Source organism: Phyllostomus discolor, chromosome 3, assembly GCF_004126475.2.
Source record: "Phyllostomus discolor isolate MPI-MPIP mPhyDis1 chromosome 3, mPhyDis1.pri.v3, whole genome shotgun sequence".
In the NCBI taxonomy this organism is placed as follows: domain Eukaryota; kingdom Metazoa; phylum Chordata; class Mammalia; order Chiroptera; family Phyllostomidae; genus Phyllostomus; species Phyllostomus discolor.
The window spans coordinates 158,775,790-158,795,970 of record NC_040905.2 but is presented as its reverse complement, the minus strand read 5'-3'; the positions used below and the strand labels follow the sequence as shown (position 1 = coordinate 158,795,970).

General features: G+C 35.8%; 1 protein-coding gene across 43 annotated transcripts in view; it reads right to left on the bottom strand.

The window, feature by feature from the left end:
- Positions 1–20,181, bottom strand: part of PTPRD (protein tyrosine phosphatase receptor type D) — a 1,502,332-nt gene that overhangs the window by 184,700 nt on the left and 1,297,451 nt on the right. For 22 of the 43 annotated variants that reach the window (XM_036021603.1, XM_036021605.1, XM_036021607.1 and 19 more), the window contains 7 exons: positions 19,028–19,036; positions 18,299–18,316; positions 16,590–16,700; positions 15,167–15,178; positions 12,947–13,216; positions 9,419–10,000; positions 466–599 (listed from right to left, as the gene is read on the bottom strand). In XM_036021603.1, the coding sequence (XP_035877496.1) occupies positions 466–599; positions 9,419–10,000; positions 12,947–13,216; positions 15,167–15,178; positions 16,590–16,700; positions 18,299–18,316; positions 19,028–19,036 (1,136 nt within the window). The remainder of the gene's footprint in view (positions 1–465; positions 600–9,418; positions 10,001–12,946; positions 13,217–15,166; positions 15,179–16,589; positions 16,701–18,298; positions 18,317–19,027; positions 19,037–20,181) is intronic. The other 21 variants (XM_036021616.1, XM_036021641.1, XM_036021623.1 and 18 more) reach the window with 5 other exon arrangements.

Sequence of the window (20,181 nt, the reverse complement as noted above, 5' to 3'; positions counted from 1 at the left end):
TCAATCCACTGAGCCACACCAGCCAGGGCTCAAACTTTATATATACTCACATTCATATCATAATTTTGGCATACAAATAAACATTTGCTTTGGGGTATTTTTCTATAAAACCAGTTTGAACAAGTTCTACTCAAAATCCTGGAGCTTGAATGCAGAAGAAGAAAAAAAGTATACCCCAATTTTCATGGGGTATATTAAATATTTTATAACCTGATACTTCCATAAATAATTTGGAAACTTAAATAGAAAATAGTTCCAATAGGGCAATACTTGTTTTGTTTTGCCCCCAGCAAGTCTCCAAATACCCTTTCCACTGTTTTGGTCAAGTGTTTCTTGATCCATAAATCTTTTCTACCAAGGTCCTCTGTAGATACCTGGCCTTTTACAGAACTTGGGTAAGTACACAAAAGCAGAGCAGTGCCCCAGGGCAGTGACTAATTCCAAAGGTGAGAAACGTGGTCCTACCTCCTCTCCATGCTCCCCATCTTTGTAGACCAGTTCATAGTTGGCAATGGTGTCTGAACGTGGAGGTGTCCAGGAGAGCAAAATACTCGTTTCAGACTCAGGTTCTGCTTTGAAGTTTAGTGGCTGCCCTGGTACTAAAAACATGGAGGCAAAGGAGCTTACCATCACCATAAATATTCACAAGTTCTTTCACTAGTACATCTGTTTAAATCTTTCAAAACGTGTCCACGTGTATCAGCTTAATGGAGTGCTAGGTCTTTTTTTTTATCATGTCCAGATAAACTTGTGTATATACAGCCCATTTTCCTCCTTCAAGGAACAAGGTCGATATTATGAATACTATCCTTGTTCTTGAGTGGTAGGATATTTATACAAGATGCAGAATGAGCAAATATACAGGGTCCAGCACAAATAATGCCCCTTTTATTACAAAATCATAAGCATGTAATTCTGTAACAATATCACACTCTTGTACACCATACAACATTTTAGGTGAAATGTTCAAATTAAAACTATAAATTGTTACACCCATATTATTACCTTACAAACCACACTCAAGCAGGCCTTACTTCTGCCGCCCCTGTAGAATATATTCATCTCTGAATTTAATTTTGCATGTAATAAAATTATTTACTTCATAACATTGTACATAATCAGTGAGATGATTTATATAATGCATTTTGTAATTAATATTACCTAAATCATGATGAGTGCTAAATACATAAAAGTTATTGATATTTTGAAACTAAGTGGGAGTTTATTCTCTAGCACTGCATTTAACTTTCAATGTTAACCTATAAGCTACCAGAATCACTTAGGCTACAGGTTAACCTATAGCCTATAGGCTACCAGAATCACTTAACATTTTTTCTTACCAACCTACATTTTAAGAAATTGTTTCAAAATGAAAGGTGATAAACTATCACTTAAAAATAATTGTTTCTAATCCCTCAATAACTTCAAATGACTCAATACACTAGATCCAATATTAAACTTAATACTGTCCCTAGTGAGAGGGAGCTAAATTACTACACAAATTTAAAAGTTTATAGAATCTTTATTATCAAAAATACACTAATTTGATATATTAAAATGAATAGAATCTATACTTCTCATTTTAGTCATATAACTCAGGTAATAGACAATTTGAAAGGGCTGTACGTCAGATTTGAGAACACTTCACTCAAATGCTATATTACAATAAATTGACTAACCCCAATGTCCAAGTTAACACCTGATTCCCACCAGGCCCTCCATCTATTATAGATGGCTAACACACTGCAGGGCATCACTGGCTCACCTAACCTTACACTGTTCTAGGACAATGTCTGCTCTCACTGGTCAGTACCCATGCTTTGATGGCAATGAAAATTTTTGATCATAAAAAAACACCCAAATTTGATTATTATCCCTGATATTGTAGCATGTTTCAAAGTGCTATAGCTAAACAGATGTCCATATTTCTACAAATTCACATGAAAATTCAGTGTTTATGTAATACAGAAAACCAAGAATGGTCATTTGTACTTTATACGAGTCAGAAAAAATCTGAAGCATTTTTGGCAAAGGAGCATAAACATTCAAAAACATGTAAAACAATTTAATTTGTAGCTGATGTATAAATTTAAGTTATTAAGTAATACTTGAACCATCATTTTCATAAGAAAGAATATCTTTGGAAAGACATTCTTTCTTTTTGTAATCATGTCTCTGTAGTTTGATTTAAACTGCCTTTTGTTTAAAAAGAGATTAAAGTCCAAAGGGACCTAGCAGAGTGGTTCCTAGGATCCCTAATTACCACCTTATTCCAGTCTGCTCTGTTAACCTGTGCATCTGTGTGTGTGTGTGAGCACGCACGTGTGCACAGGTGCAGCAGGCATGCACACACATATTTGGACTGATGCTTAAGGCTTCCTATTTCTAATTCCATTCATCATCTTTTCTCCCTTTTTGTACCACAGGCCTTGAGATACTCATTAATTTGATGCCTCTGGGAATGTACTTTCTGAACAGGGTAGCAGCGTGTGCTTTTTTTTTTAAGTACCTGCCCAGTGGGTGACCTAACACAATCATTCAGACTGAGACAAAAGAAGATAAAAGATCAAGAGCAAGAGAAGGAGCAACAGAGGGAAATAAAAAGCAAATAGGCTAACAGGAAAACAAATAGCAAATGCATTACTCCTAAAAGAGAAATACCAAAAACACTGGCAGCAGCAACAATGGAGGCCAAGAACTATTGGACAGGGGAAATTATGACTGGGTTCTAATATCCACATAATGAGAGGGTTTCTCGGGCTAAAACCACACAAGACACACACCGCACACGTATGTGTATGATCACTTATTTTCTCTAGTTTTATTCCCTTTTTTCTTTCCCCCATATTTCCACAGGTCTGGGAAAGAAGAAAGCCTGTGATAACTCATGATTTAAACCAAACCAGAATACAGCCGGTATTGTCAAGAATTTAAAACACACAGAGTTTTGAAGGGCTGCTCTCAGGATAACTGCTTGTTACGTATTTCCTCCCTGCCTAATTCTAATAATAAATTAAGTGACGCTGATTGAAAACATCTTGGAAATCTAATTAAGTTTTTCTTACTTAAACTGTTTACTTTCTACCTTTTAATTTGTCTTGAACAAATTCCCGGTAGGCCTCAATATTTTATCCTTGTTTAGTGACACAAACCGCATCTAATTCTTTAATGCTGTTTGGTTCTATTAGGAGCCCACTCCTTCTAAATAATGAGTCAAATGGGCACATTAAAGTCTCAGAGGGTGTACTGTCTATTTTATTCTTGAACAAAGTAGTGGCCAGGTGACTTTATGTCAAGTCTCTTACACTAATACTTAAGGGGCTCTCCTCCTCTGCTTCTGTGGTCTCTTTTGAAATAATTTGGAGGGTAATTCAATTTAGTAGATTTTAAACTGGTGGTAGAAACACCAATGCCTAGAGGTGTCTGGCAGGCCACTGAGATGAATGAGTGCAGAGGCCATGTGGGGCCTGGGACCCACAGAGAGGGCCGGCCTGGCCTGCCTGAGAGAGTTGGTGAGGCTCAGCACCACGAGAGTGCTGCCTTTTGGAACATGGGCCCAGTCTTGCCTGAGCTTCTGATTTTTCAACTCAAGTTGATGATATACCTTCTAGGTAAAATCTTTCCATTTCTAACAATTGGAAATTAATTAAATTAGTTGAAATTATTTGAAATACAGTATGGGGCTAACTGTGCCTACACATGGAATCCATCCAGCACGTGGACTGGTGTTTTAAAAGATCTTTACACGATGTCCGGGCCTGTGCTCATGAATGCCTGACGATGCCGCTGCTCAGACTTTCCTGGGGATTGAGAGTTCGCCTACAGCTACTGTTTCCTCAGGGTGCTTTAGTCCTGGTTGAAACAACAACAATAAAGCTGAGGCCTCAAAGGAAAAGAAAAGAGCTGTGAAATTAATGGATTTATTTTTATGTTCCCCACACACATGCCCTAATGACAATAACGTATGTATGTGAAAAACCACTTCAGGGGCCTGCGAACTGTCGTCTTCATTTTCTCTGCTTGGAGACACAGGGGCACTTCATCATCTGACAACAGATTTCTGTACCAAACATCGTGGCTCCCAAGGTTCTATTAGGAAATGTTAGTAGTTGTGTTTTATGCCCACTACACAAACACACGTATATGTAACACATTTTAATGCGGTCACAGTCTTTATACCTCAAACTTACTAGCATTCACTTTTTGTGTGTCTATGTCTACTTTATTTTATTTAAGAGCTTTTCTGTGTTGTAGCATTTCCCTCACCAATTACCTGAACATAAATTTTATGGGAAACTCCAAAGTTCAGAGTAAGTCATGGGCAAATAAAAACAACCCATCCAGAAACTTATAGGCAATTATTCCACATGGAAAAGGGGAATGTGATAATATTGACCATAAACCAAATTTAGGATTTAGATGTAAAAAGAGGAAAATAAAGTAGAAATACAAATTTTTCTTTAAAATTCTATGTAAGAAATCCTTATATTCTACAAAGTGGTGTCAAGATTATATTCTTCTTGATTTACTTATTTAATGCCCAAAAAAGAAATACAAATATGAACTATCACCTCTCATAAATAAGATTGTAATCCCATTGATAAATGTAAAGTATTTGAGCAGTAGTACCATTATACTCTATAAAAATATCTGAAGGCAACCTAAAGAGAGAATGGAGAATAAATAAGAAATGAAGAAAAAATATGCACATCATCTGAAATGCTGGTAATATTAGAAGATATAAAGAGCAAAATGTAGGACACATCGCTAAAGAGAAAAAGGTTAGCACATATTAAATAACTGAACCACCATTTCATCGAGCCATTTATAAATATGAAATATTACCAAAGACTAGAAAGCCTAGTATCTCCAAAATATCTAGTACTTTAATAAGGTATGTATTTCAAACTATGTATATCTAACATATTGACAATTAATTGAAAAATGATTAAAGCAACAGCCAGAACTATAGTGGTAGTAAAACAAAATTCTGAACAAGGAGTCTGGTTAGTAAGTGCCATGGTATATCATGGAGAAAGTAAGTACTTAATACATAAGCACCTGCACAAATCTTACTCTCAATTCTCATTAAATATCAACAAGAGAATGTTACATGTTATCACAGTAGTATTTACATCCAGAGCTCCTTTACTCATTTGTAAAACTATTTAGAGAAACCATGTAAATTGGGCTTGTCATTTTGGCTATTGGACATCAGTATTTATTTATTTATTTATTTATTTTTAAGTTTGCTGATATAGGCATCCTGTTGACATACACTAATAAAATGATTTTTTTAAAGTTCTGGAAATGTAAAGTACGATGACTCTAAATGTTGTAGCTTTATACTTTAACAATTTTGCAATTCCCAGAATTTGTAGAAATACCTTCCTCAAAATGTTTAAAGTTGATAATACTCATTAGTATTCAGTTAGTAAATGTATATAATTCTTTTCCTTCCAAAGACCTATATTATTAAGATACACAATATGTAAATCAGTAGACTTTTCCCAAGAATATATTAAGTGTATATAAGAATTAGAGGTCAAACATGTTTTCTAAAGAAATTTCAGAAAAAAGATTTAAAACTTAGAAGATTTAGAATGCCTCCAACTAACATGAATGTCAAACAACATTTATTTTACTGCATTAGGTGTAAAATGTAATTTATTACATTTCTTTATCAGAGTTTCATTTGCCATTTTATAAAATATATAGTTACCCTAAACCAGAAATATACAAATTATATCAACCCTCCATTTATATAATATATTAACATGAGACAGTAATCTTACATAAGAAAAGTGATAACTTCCCTCTTAAACTGACTTTGTTACTGAACATTGTTTCCTAAGGGTCTGATTTTAAACAAGAATAGAAATGTGAGTATCAGGGAATTAAAAATACCAAAAAGAAATTAATACATTTCAGATATAGAACACATAAAAATTTTTATGTCTATGTATATGAAATTAAAACACACTTGAGAAATCCATACACATTATTAATCAGTAAATTCTCATAGAGAAAAAGGTAAAATTGCAGTGAAAGTAATCATGTCTTTAAATTTTATATAACCTGACCAAAAGAACATTTCATAATGACTTATGTTTTTGCCTAGCAGTGATCCCAAGAATTAGCTAGTCAGCAGCAAGAAAAAGGAGCAGCTCAGCACTAATTATATCAGGATCTCACATCATTGTGTTTGGCAGTTATCCACTAACATCCAATGGCCTTTGTTAATTAAGCCTACAGAACCCATCAAATCATTGTGCTATTTTGGAAGATTTTTTTAGCCTATTGATCTTGGCAGGCACAAGTCATTATGTCATCATATATCTCCTCAATCAATAAGCATTAAAAGTGCAACTATCGTGGAAGGTTCTTGGAAATATCTTAATGTATAAAATGTCTGAAAGAGATTGGGGACAACTATTCTAATATACCTGTGACCCATTCATCTAGAGTTTTCTAATTTCAGAGTCCCTAGACTACATTAATTCAATTCCCCTGTCATAATACTACTTTCACTGAGTTATGATTTATTTTACATTTATGTCTGCTGGTAATATAGAAAATAAAAACAAAGGTCTATTTAAACATCAGTTCTATATCTTTCAATAAACCGTGACCAAAGGCATGATTATCTCTTATTCTGTAGGATTCTCATGACTCTCAAGAATTCTTCTGTCTTAGTTGGATTTATTTCCAGAAACGATTTTGTTTTTTAGACAGCTGAACCTTCTTGTTATTAGAAAAGAGGTTATAAAACATTATAGGTGTCTATGTTTAAATCTGTGGTTAGAAAAGTTAGAATCAAATTTAGTGACTGAGTATAATAACCTTTTATAAGAAAGGTATTCCCTTCTACTTCTTTCAGATAAACTTATTTTTTCATATCTAAATCGCTTAACATACTTTTGTACTGGGATAATATAATAGCCACCTCAAGTATTGCAGAGATAAGTTATATATAATCCTTAAGTAAAGATATGAATAAATGGCTACACTGTATTTCCTATCTCTATTCTTTTATTGAACAACTCATGGGCACAAAAGCCTAGTAGGCATTAAAACTATCAATTTGCAAATTATTAATTGGAGAGATAATGGTGTTCAGAATGTATCTAGGGTACCCAGATTTAAATTCTGCTTTGCCGTTTATGACCCAAAGCAAGTTCCTAAATCTCTTTATTTTCTTTGATCCTCAATTTACTCATTGGTAAATGGGATAATTCCCTATCTATCTAACTGGGTAGTGAGGATACTTGCAAAATTCACAGCAGAGTACTCAGCATATTTTAGCTGTTATGATTATAATGATAGTTTATATTACTCATTAAGTTATAAAGCATTCCTGTCTATTGTCTAATCTATAGCTCTGTTATGAGTTTAAATGTGTCCCACAAAAGTTCATACTGAATCACTAACCCCCAGAACCTCAGAATACTACCTTATTTGGAAGCAGGGTTGTGGTAGAGTTCATCAGTTAAAACCAGGTCATTAATTTGGTCCTAACCCAGTATGGCTGGTATCATAAAAGGGAAAATTTGAATACAGAGACATGTACCCAGAGAGAATGACATATGGCAATGTAGGCAGAGGTCAGGGTGATGCTTCTACAGCCGAGGAACAGCTGAGATTGCCAGCAAGTGCCAGAACTTCCCTCATGGCTCTCACAGGGATCCAATTCTGCTGACTTTAGCCACTAGAACAGACAGGCAGTAAGTTCCTGCAGTGTAAGCCACCCAGTGTGTGGCGTTTCATTATAACGGTCCAGTAAAATGAGTAAAATCCCTAATCTCTATGGGGTGGTTATCATTTTACATGAGAAAACTAAAGTCCAGAGAGATGAAGTAACTTGTTCAAGGTTCAAAATATTAGACTGGGATGCAACCCCTGATTATATTATTCCAAGACCAGGGATTTCAAAAATAATACAGCTGAAAAATCAGAAAAAAACTAAAAGTGAATTGCAGGGATATATTCTCCTCATATACCATACTTTCTTATATTTTTGAATGGTTCTGGAGTTGCTAAAACAGTATAAAATAATCTCATAACAGTTGACCATTTTCAATCAAAGAAAAGAGCAAGACACACAGATTTTTATATTTTCCAATGAGAAACATACAACAATTAAAATGAATCAACAGTATATTTCTGTATGTTAATATAGCAAATAAATGCAGAACTGCAAAAGCCAAATAGGGAAAACACATGGATGGTTTTAGTGTAATTGTGGTCAAAGTTATTTTGATAATTATCTTTCATACCATTCGAGAAAACTGTAAATCCATGAGTAGATCAGTGAGAACCAAGTAATGGTATGGAAATACAACACAGCCCACCTGGCTGTAAACATGTGCTGAGGTTTCTAGCAGCCAGGGCAAATGGCAAACATAGTCATGTGATTCACAAAGCCCATGACATGAAAACAGGTCAGTGATTACACAGTGTGATCGAGTTCTGATAGCTGAGAAAATTCACTGATTCATGCCCAAGATTACCAATGAGTTACATACCTCTAGATTACAGATATTTACTCCAATAATACGGTTCTTATAAAATTATCAGAACAAACCAGTGGCAACCCAAAACACTGCTAGAGTAACTCAAATTTTAGAGGAGCTGAGGCTATAAGGAGTCGAATGAATAGCTCTCCAGACATTCAAGAGTAAACTGCAGAAGAAAGCTGCTGGTATATTCCTAACCCAAGTCAAAACCGACCACTTCAAATCAAACAGCAGAGAGATTTAATTTGTAAAATAAATAATAATAAAACCACTTATAAAAAGAAAACCACTGGCAGTGCCAACTTTTTCTTCATAAAATAGTTCAGCATCTGCTCTAATGCTCAGTAAAATGAATGAAACAGGCCCTGGCATTTGACCCTAGATCTTGGTAACTGTCTTCCTTCACCCCTAAGGCCATACAAAAAACCCCCCCAAAACATCAAAAATACATTAGAGGAATATTTATTTTTAAGCAAGTAGCTTCCTGGCAAATATAAGCCATTTAAATATCCAAGGCCTTGACAGGTGGTTTTATTTTCAACTTTATATTGAACTTTCCAGTCTTTCATAAATTAAATAGTTGTTGACACTATTCTCTCAGCATATAAACAAAATGGTTCTTTTGTTTTCAAAATGCTGCATGGAGGATGCAAGTATTCAAGTCATTTGGTTACAAATGACAAGGACAGGATGTTATATGCATCATTCTTCTACTTACACAATTATTTAGTCTCTCAGGTGTCCATACCTATTTTCTTTCCAGATGCCTTACCTGAACCCCTCACTTAGAAACTCTAAGTCTCAAAAATTTAAATGTATAACATCTTTGTTCTTTGTTTTTTCCCACCTGTTAGCATCAGCTCCTCCCTCCTGCCCTGATCCCCATCCACACCTAGACTTACCTCCTGTCTGAGTGATGACTTGTATGTCACTTGAAAGAGGACCATCTCCAATTGAGGTAAAAGCCAGGACTTTGACAGAATACGTTTTCTGGGGCACTAAGTTGCCAATAGTAGTGATTTGGCTGTCAGCTACATTGTGTTTCATCCAGTTGTTGACGTGCTGAGTGGGATCCATTGTATAGTAAACTCTGTAACCTTGGATCTGCCCATTTGGCTCCTCGGGTTCCTTCCACTGCACCAGAATGGTGGTTGAACTCAACATCCGTGCTTGGACGTCCCGTGGGGCGCTGGATGGCGCTTGCTCTGAGGTCTGCGTTAGTACAGGCTCACTGGGAGGCCCACGCCCAATGTTATTGACGGCGACAACCCTGAATTCATAATCTGAGTAGGGACTTAGTCCAGCGACACTGTAGCGTGTGGTCGCTACCCCATCAATTTCTTTATAAGGTTCTTCAGAATTTTTAGGTTTATGCTGAATGATGTAGTAAGAGACAGGCTCAGGGTTCCCAGAGTCCCATGTCAGTGTGATGCTTGTGGCGGTGCTCTCGGTCACCACAGGAGTTCCTGGGGGTTTGGGTAAGGCTTTGTGGGGTGGGGGGAGGAAAAAAGATAGTTACTACCCATCACTTCTAAGACATTTTAAGAATCCATAAACTCTACTGTTGAAATGACAGAATCATGTATTTACTAAACATTTAATTAGATGAAATTCTAGCAAAGAATGTGTTCTAAATGGTCAGGGAAGTATACTAAGACTTACGTACATGACAAATCCCATTTTACTAGAAGGGCATCATAGCATTGTACTTTGGGGCTGGTATACAAATCCACCCCTTATTAGCTATGTGATTCTGAATGTGCTGCCGAACCTCTCTCTGCTTTAGATTTCTCATGTGAAAAATAAAAAGAACTGCATGATTGGAATTGTACAGCTGGGTAACTCTATTTCATGAGTTTGCTCTGATGATTAATGACCTAATCTAGTAATGCTCTTAGCATGTATCTGGTCCCCTCGAAAATATTATTTGCAATTATTACTATTATTATAAGCTTGGCCAATTAGCCAATTGCTTTAAGATATAAATGATATAACTGAATACCAATAAATGTTGAAAATAATATATTGAATGTATTTTAGAATACACTGATTTGGTATTAAATTGCTATGGACGAATGATCCATATTCTGTTTTCCAGTTGTAAGACGTAAGTAACATTATTATAGTTTTCTCATAAATATCTAATCAAGATATTGAAATAAGAAAGAATAGTAATTCTCAATTAATTTCAAATTCATATTTTTGCTTTATATTAAAAATGCAGAAGAATCTAAATTAAAACATATTTATAAATCACTTTTTAAAATATTATTATAAGAAAAGATAAAGGAATTAAGGGAAAAAATCTCATAGGCAACAGTATTGTGGTTGCCAGAGAGAAAGGAGAGTGGGAGGAGGCAGAAGAGGGTAAATAGAGATAAAAGGGGATGGAAGGAAACCTGACTTGGTGTGGGAAACACACAATGAAATATACAGATGATGTATTATAGAATTGTATACCAGAAACCTACACAATCTTATTGTGTCCAACCAATGTCACCCCCCAAAATTCAATAAAAATAAAGCATTACTGTAATGGTATGTATTCTATATTCACCATCAGTAATACCTGAATTACAAATATTTGTAATTAACTCCACCTTTTAGAGATTCTCTTTTTTTACTTTCAGCAGAAGAACACAACTTAAAATGCTACTAACTGAGGATATAAACCATCTGTATTGGTGACCTCACACTTAACATGCCTTTCTCTGTACGACTCTCAAAGGCAGAGTTGTCAGGGGAGAATACACCACCAACTCTTTGGAGACGACTCAGAAGGTAACACAAGTTGGCTCTTTAGTACCCCGTTTTCCTTGTTGATATAAAGGCAAAAAGGACAGTACTCCCCAGAATGACAGCTTTTTAAGAGCAGCTGGTAACTGCTGGATCCTCCATACTTGGTAACTGCTGGATCCTCCATACCTAGAACACTGCCTAGTGGTGAACAGGTTTTTGGTATATTGTTAAATGACCTACTGGATAAATGAGTTAGTACCCATTCTTCTCACTTTCTTCAAGCTGCTGTTTTTGTGTTGGTTCACTTTTTGCCTTCAAGATTGACCTTAAGTTTTATTTACATTTGAAGCAAAGAAGGTAGGGAAATAGCAAGAGCCAGGAAAATAAAGATAAGAAGTTGAACAAGATATTAGTTTAATGTGTCTCCTGCTTTCGATTTCTGAAGGTTTCCAGTAAACCTTCAAATATTTAAAGCTAAAATGTTTATTATGAGAAGGAAATTCACTATTTGTACATCATTCTAAGAAGGATAGAACAATAATATCTGGTTGAGATTTTACTAAAAAACAATAAAAAAGATATTTGTTTAAACAATCTGGCCTGTCATTTTTCAAGGAAGTAGGTAATCCACATTTTCCCTAGACTTCTGAATTTTTAAGGCAAGTAAACATATTGCTAAGTCACATTTATTGTACAGTATGAAATTTGTATCTGTTATATATGGATAACTACGTTTATTATAGTTAAGAATATGCAATATAATGTTACTATTTTAAATGGTTAAATGTTACCAATGGTGTGTACCTTTGTTCTCTTACCACCTGATTGATTTTATAAGGCATATATTTAATATACATGCTTGGCTGGAAATACAGCACCAACAATAACAATGTGTTTTGTATTTCTTAGGATCAAACTTTCTAGAAAGGGAAGATAATTTGTGTTTATTTTACAATAGTTCCAGATATCTGCAGAAACTTCAAGTCATCCTGAGTCTGACCCATTTTGCAAAAGTGTTTTAGAAATCTATAAACACTGGGTAAAAACAATACCCTTCATACACTCACTTTTTTCTTTCTTTGATTCAAAAATATCTGTGGAATGTAGTACTTTGGTTATATTTAGTTCACTTATTTCAAGGAAAGAATATTCCTTGAGCATTTCATCAATACAAGGTGAAAAGATAAGGCTAAAAGAATATAAATCCACTTGCATTTTGATTTTTAATTGTAGAGTCCATTAAAAATTGTTAAAGGATTATTTGACCATGTTAATTATAACTCTTCTTTTCTGTCTTCAGGGTTTTTGACATTTAGTAAAAGTTATTTGGGTTTTTCTATCATGTGACTCTTATTGAATTTCTGGATTACTATGAAACTTGCAGCCTTCAGTCCTTCTATAACAGCTGATTGTGTCTAGCATTCCTCATTGTGCCGGAGTAGTTCCTGGGCCCAGACAGCTGTTAAGTAGTTTGATGATCATTGCTTCTTAGGCTGACAAAACTTTTAAGAGAGAAACTGACTACACAGATATGTGTATCTTATGTGATACCACAGACTGATTAGACTATGACATCTAAAACAGTAAACAATAAACAGATTCACTTTAGAATTGTTAACAGACTTTATAGAGGCATCAGTCAGGAGACTTGAGGATAGCCAGACCCTCGAAGTGTTAGCCATTGAGCATACCTTTGACAGTGATCTGTGCTATTGCTTCGATGACACCCAGTGTTGACATGGCAACACAGGTGTAATTTGCTGACTGTCTTACATCATTCAGTTCTAGGACATTTCTCCCTATTGGCATATCATCTTCAGGTGTCAGGTCTTCTGCCCCCAACATCCACTTCACATAAGGCATTGGTGACCCCACAGCCACACAGGTGATATTGACACTTCCACCTGGCATGATTTCATGATTAGTGGGTGGGATAGAGAATCTTGGTGGGACACGACGAACTGGAACAAAACACAGGGGAATATGATAAAATATACAAGGCAAGAAAAATGGCTTGTTAAACAGATGACATGCACTGTACAGACAAAATTAAACAACTGGAACATATTGTGGATTGTTCAAAACAAAGAAAAACTGTGGATAATACAGACCAAACAAGTATGGTACGTGTATACACACAAAATTTATTTAGTTTGGTCATTGATATCTTAGACACATTCATACAAAAGTTGATTCAGACCTATAAGGGCCCCACAAAGAAACTATCTACAAACTAAAATACACAAATGTCATGCATAAGATAAACACAAAACATATACATACATGCATATGACAATGATTCTATGCATTCATGTATATGTGAAAAAGGGGACTGGAAGGTCACCAGCAGGTCTAAGTCGGGTATCAAAAACCAACTGCCATGCTGTGTACTTCCAGTTGCTGTGAATGTACGTGTGGAACCACACTGTTACATTCAAGCCCTGGAAAACATCATCGAGAGTACAGTGGAAGTACAATTGATTTGCTTTCAGACTCAGAGAAGATGCAGCCTCCAGACCTCACACTGACACTGGACCAAACACAGAAATATGTATATATATCGATTCATGGTCACAGAAGAAGAAACAGAGCCAATGCCAGTAAAGGTACCAAACTGGGTCATGCAAGGCATGCACAAGATGATGTCTCAAGGCCCGTGCTTAGGACTCTGGGAAAATGTCTGGAATCCAAGACAATGGTGACAGCAGAAGTAACAGGGTAATAGAACTAAACACAAAGGCAGGATGTAAAGTACAGTGATTGAGAAGGGAATTTAGGGGATGAGAGGGTGTCAGTAGCAAGATATTAGATTAAGCTAGGTTGTCAAAAGTCAGGATTGCAAATTTAGAAAGGGAGCTGGGTATTTGACATTCAGGATTCCATTCAGTTCATATCTAAGGTAAGAGAACAGATGATGATGAGAAAATGTGGTAAGAGGATTTTTATGCCTACATTCAAATAGAGGGACACTGCATCTGACACACACAGTAGCACATGACATTACAAAAAGAGGTCATATTAAAACACCACAACACAAAAAATTACCAAGCAATTATAGTTCAGTGTTCCTGCTTCAGATAATCTGCACATTTATGTGTCAAGTTTAAGTACATAAAGCAAGGAGAGGGTAAGAGACACAGGTTTCATCTTGGGCTTTTATTGGCAATAGCTTACACCAGGAGTATTTTAGATCAAGAGGTAATCATTAGGAGCATAGCTTAAATACAGATAAGAAAGTGATGTTTTTAAAATCATAAATCAAGTAATAAACACCCTTATAACCCCAAGAAAGTAATGAGTAAATAATTCTGTCAACTTTTTGGCTGCACTTAAGGTTGAGATAAACCTCCATTGATTGGAGAGGGCTCACTGCGATGGCCTCACAGGTGAATAACAGGTATAGGAGAAGTAACGAGAGAGCTAAGCATGCCTCCTGCAGCCAATTCACAGGTTACACAGAGCAAGCAGGAGCCAGTGGAGACTCTGAGGTGTCAAAGAACATATCAAGAAAAACGGAGGACAGTTTAGTCTTCATGCTTGGGATTAGGGGAACAACTACACAGAGTCATTCTGTGGGCAGCAGGCATCCTTGTAAGACAGAAATTAAAGGTGGGGTGGGGGTTGGGAGGAGTGGAGCAGGAAGGAAAGCAGGAACACTGACCAAGTTCGCCGGACCTGAGAGAGTGGAGTGTGACCCATTACCATGCACCCAGGGACATTCTCTCCCATCATGCACTGCAGTTAGATACCACCAGCAAGCACTGGAAGTCACAGCCAGGGCATTCTCTGCTGAAACATACCATTAACCAAAAGAAGACCACAATGCAGCTACATTCATTTCATTTGTATTCTTTGTTATTGGTTTAATTAATAGTTTTGTAAGGTGGGTAAAAAGTAAAAAACACACCAACCTTCTCGCAGCTCTGAGGGATGTAGGGGGTTTGATGCAGAACACAATGAAATGAGGAAAGGAGAAAAACAAGGGAAACACAGAGAGAGTAAAAAGGCCATATCAAGGCTTTCAACTGCTACTTGAACATTTTTATTTGCTCTAGTTAATCCTTCCTACCTAAGCTAAAAAGTTAGCAATACCTCACAGGCTAACCTGGTATTAGAATCAACAGCTAGCATCATTTTGAAATTTTTCCATCGAAGAAGGTTCACATGCCTCATGCAGCAAAGGAGGTCGCCACTGTGAGAAAAAGGTTCAAGGGGCTCTCAAAGAATTTGGAGAAGAAGTGGTTTTCTTCATACTTTCCCACCCCAGATGCCAGAGAGCCATAGGAGAAAAAAACAACCCCACAAAAACATTATCTCAAACAAAAATTTCAAAATCAAGCTAGATATCTTCCTAAGGGAACCCATCCTTTTGTAACTTAAAGCCCTCTCAGTCTTTTATCTATCCCCACCCCCACCCATGCCTCTTGTGATTATTCACAGACACATAGAACTGGGATAAGAGCATTTTTACTGGCAAAAAAAAGAGAGAAAAGAAATGAAATGAAAAAACTACAGAAACTGGCTTTGGAAACTCTGGGGGAGAAGAAATACTTATTTCTAGTTGAAATGAAAAACACAGCCATTCATAAGCTCAAAATTTAATCATTTCTATTTCTTATAAGAAAATATGATGGCATCCTCATTCATTCTTGTCCCCAAAACAACTAATATTTAATGAAAATATAATCAGTGTTCCATGTCAATCAAAAGACCAAGCTTTTGAGAAAGTCAGTAATTAAAAAAAATGTGTGTATGTATATTCATATATATATGCATACATAATAACATGTGTTTATAAATATGAACATATAAAAGAAGGAAGAGAATACAATTGTGCTATTTGCATGTAGCACCTTTTTTCTTTTTAGAGTTAGAAGCTTTATCCTTACAGCTTCACAGCAGAGGTCCTGAAGACGCAAACACCTTTATGCTTGGAGTTGCACAGGGAATTGATTAGTAGCACACCAAGCAGTTATTTCAGGGTTGAAAAAGGAAACAGAAGAGAAACAGCAACAGAAAAAGAAGGAAAAGAAGGAGAAAACCTCAAACAAATGCCAAGCACAGTTCAATGCAGTAAAAACAGAAATCAAGATGTAAAAGTGCACAGATACTTACAAACTTCAAGCCTCAGGATAGATTTTATTTGAAAGTGGTCAAAGTTTTTAAATGATATATTTATACTTGTTAATTCTCTATTCACTAAAAAGCTTCAGCTACTGTAAATATTGGCAAATCAGCTTATTAAATACTGACATAATGACACAGGTGCTGTGGGTGTCTCAACTCCCCCTGAACCTGCATGAAGAAGCAATGCCAGGGTTATGTCATTCCTACCTCTGACATATAAATTGGCAGGGGCAGAATAGCGAGTGCCCGCGCTGTTGGTGGCAACACACTCATATTTTCCTTGGTCAGATTCTTCACTCTGTTCGATCTGAAGGGCGCCTGTATGGATATAAAATATATTGCCAAAGAGATGGTCAGAGAAGGCTTTCTCAGTCCAGAAAACTAAACCTCTTAACAATATGAAAAGCCCTGCAAAGCGAAGGTCCGCTCAACGTCGATTCAATCTCTTGCTAAGGTGCACAGACAGAAAATGATGTGATGAGAAAAACATATAGAGATTATTTTTTTTACATCATCAATGCTAGCATAATAAAACAATATCTCTTTTCCCAAGCAAGAATTCTAGTCATAATTAAACACTCTTATTTCCTAGACTAATAAAATGAAGATGGGTGAGACTGCTTCAAGGAAGTATGGCTTTTAAATAAAACAAAAGATTAATTTTTGGTTTTGTTTTGTTTCATTTTGGTATCAAAAGTGGCGCAAAAGATAGGTATGCTCAAAAAAACCAGGCCGAGTTTTCAAGAAAGTCTTCTGCTGAAGAAAGCCAAAAATACGCAGCGAACACAAAAAGGCTGCACAAAGCAAAAAAAAATTAAAATTAGTCATTATATATCATGAAAATATTACTTAAAGAAACAAAACTCCCTTAAGACATGCAGATTTTTAAGAAAAGAAAGTCAGTTTGCCACAACTTACAATCATTGATTACGTTTGCTGAAAAACAAAGAGCAGTTGAATTAGAAGGTTTGTAAAAAGTTAAAAAGCAAGGCCTGTGCGAGCGAGGTCAAGCCAGCCAGCCGTGGCTCGAGGGCCTCCAGACGGATCCCCTAAGACACCCGTCAAAATCCACCAGTGGGATTAGCAGTGTGGTGTCACAAAACCCCAAGAAAAATGCAAAACAAGAATTATACAAGAAACGAACACCGAGTCAAAGTATGAAAAACCAGCAACACAACATACCACCAAGAATACTGAGCACCTTTGGTTTCCATAGCCTGAAGAACAGAAGATCCAAAAATCCAGAGGCGAGTAATCCAAGAAAAAAAGAAGTGGGGGACAAAAGCATTGCTGTCAGGTTGTAGGCGAATGGGAGCAGGTGGAAAGGGGAGTCATTCTTTGACTTTTAAGACGGTAAGAGAAAAAAGAATTGAAGAACAAAAGCAAAAACCTTTTGAAAGATAAAGACAAAAAGCAGGCGTTCCAGGCTGTCTTCTGCATGTCTGGCACTGTTCTCCAGACCATCTTGGCTTTGGTCCAGAACAAGAACAGCTAAGGAAGAAAAAAATGATCTTTTTTTTTTCTCCAGTTGGACAAAAAAAAAAAAAAGAGAAAAAAGAAGAAAAAAAAAGAAAAAAAGAAGGAAAAAGGAAGAAGAAAAGGAAAAAAAGAGGGACAGATGGTACGCTGTGACTGGTCTGTGGTCTCAAGACCTGGATATGCTTTCTTTGAAGCATATCACAACTGAAATAATCATTTTCATAAAGAAAGAAATGAACAAAACAAAGAGAAAAAGAAAAAGGAACGGAAATTCACAATATGAGAATCACCAATCGTAACCGAACAGTACAGAGAAAACAAAATAAAGTTGATGGACATTATCGGAATGATTCTGAAAACAAGACAGAGATGACAGTGATGAGAGGACAGAAAGAATGAGTAAGATCATTCTGTGAACGTTAGTTCAGCACTCTTACCTCTTATTGGTGTACCACCTGGGTGGATAATATGAATGCAAATAAGATTAGAAAGAAGAAGCATTAGTACGAGAAGAAGGAGGCTAGGGCTGGGGAGAAGAATTAAATTAGATTTACAGAATTAAATAAGGTCTTAAAAGAAACTTGAATTACTATATTGGTAAAACAGGAATATATTAGATAGTATTATTAGATCATAAAAGCAAGTTGCATTACACCACAGAGGGCAAAGACCACAATAGGCAGCACTGCCTTTCTCAGAGCAGCAACTGAGTTCTTAGGTCTGGGGTCATATCGGGTTAGAATTTATCTTGTATGTCTCACAGTCTCAAAAAAAAATAAAATGGACTAAACAATATTTTTCAAAGACAATTTAGAAAATACTGGCTAATCTATTTAAGTATATATATAGATATACAAATATATATATATACTGTCATAGGAAATGTTAAAGACTAACTTAATACAAACACTTGATTGGATATCTTATACCACTTACTACACTACAGTTGTGTGCTCTAACTTGTGTACTCTTTTATTTTTCTATACAGTGTTCTTACGCAAACAGTTCTGTGGGTGTGTGCGTGTGCGTGCCGCTACAGAGGTCTGGTGTCTACACTGACAGTTAGTAAAATGCATGCCATGCATTTTATTATTAATAATAATATAATAATAGTCTGAATATGGAAATTAGTGGGGGTGAAGTGCGCTTCAGAACTAAGCACTTACCAATAGATTCTGGAGATTTAAATACGGAGAGAAGAAAGACAGCATAAAAATATTATTATATTCCTTATAATTTGGTACAAATTTTTCAGAGTTAAAGCTTTATATACTAATCATCTATGTTACATGTGAATAATTAATTCTTTATTTACAATAACAGAATGCTAATCTACACAATTCTGCTGACAACAAGCAAAAAGAGGCAGTTAACAAGACGCTTTAACATCACAGGACAGGTCAAAAGCTGAGAATTCTGGGAAGACAGGCAGTTAAACAGCTTAGAATTCTATATCAATATTACTACCAATGTCAAAGTAAACCATTTATTAGTAAATGTCCCTGTGAAATTACCTAGGGACTGGTTCTAAAATTTCAGAAATTTAGAATTACCTCTACCTTTAATCTAAAGAGAGCAAAGGAATAAACTTGAGATGGGGATGGGAGAGGGAGAAAAAGGCAACAGGGAGAGAGAGAGAAAGCGGCAAAAGCTGGAGTCTACACCAAAAGCAGACTTCTGTAGATCCAGTCACGGGAGGGTTCACAGATTTTCAGTGTGTGCACACACTACTGTGGCTAGTGTGTACACATGCTCACTCACCATAATATAATAATAACAGCATTAATTTGAAAAATCCCCTCCTTTCATTGGTACTTTGTAAAAGACTTAAAAAAAAACACATCTGGTTACTCGTGAGATAACATTTCTGTGTTTTATGTACTAGTGAAAAGAAAGTAGATGTGAACCAACTTACTAAACTTTGGTATTTTGATGAGTTCAAATGTAGAATCAACAGAGAAAACACACGTTAATAAAATTGAATCATTTTAGTGTTTCATATGAACATTTTAGTTTTTAATGGATATTACCATTGGAACTCCTTGCAAGTTCTGAATGAAGTCCAATGTTGAAATAAATTTGTTTCAAAAGAAAACAGTGAAAGAAGAAAGAAAGAGGAAATGGATCCATCAAATACTGCAGAAAAGCAGTAAATTAAAAAAAATTGTCAAAAATACAGTCACAGCAGTGAGCAATGTGGATTAAACAGAAGCTGCAAAACACACAAGAAGGAGAAAGACAGACTCTGAAATAGGCTATGACATCACAAACATGGACGACACATTAAATAACAGAGAAAGAGAAGAGGGAGAAAAATCAA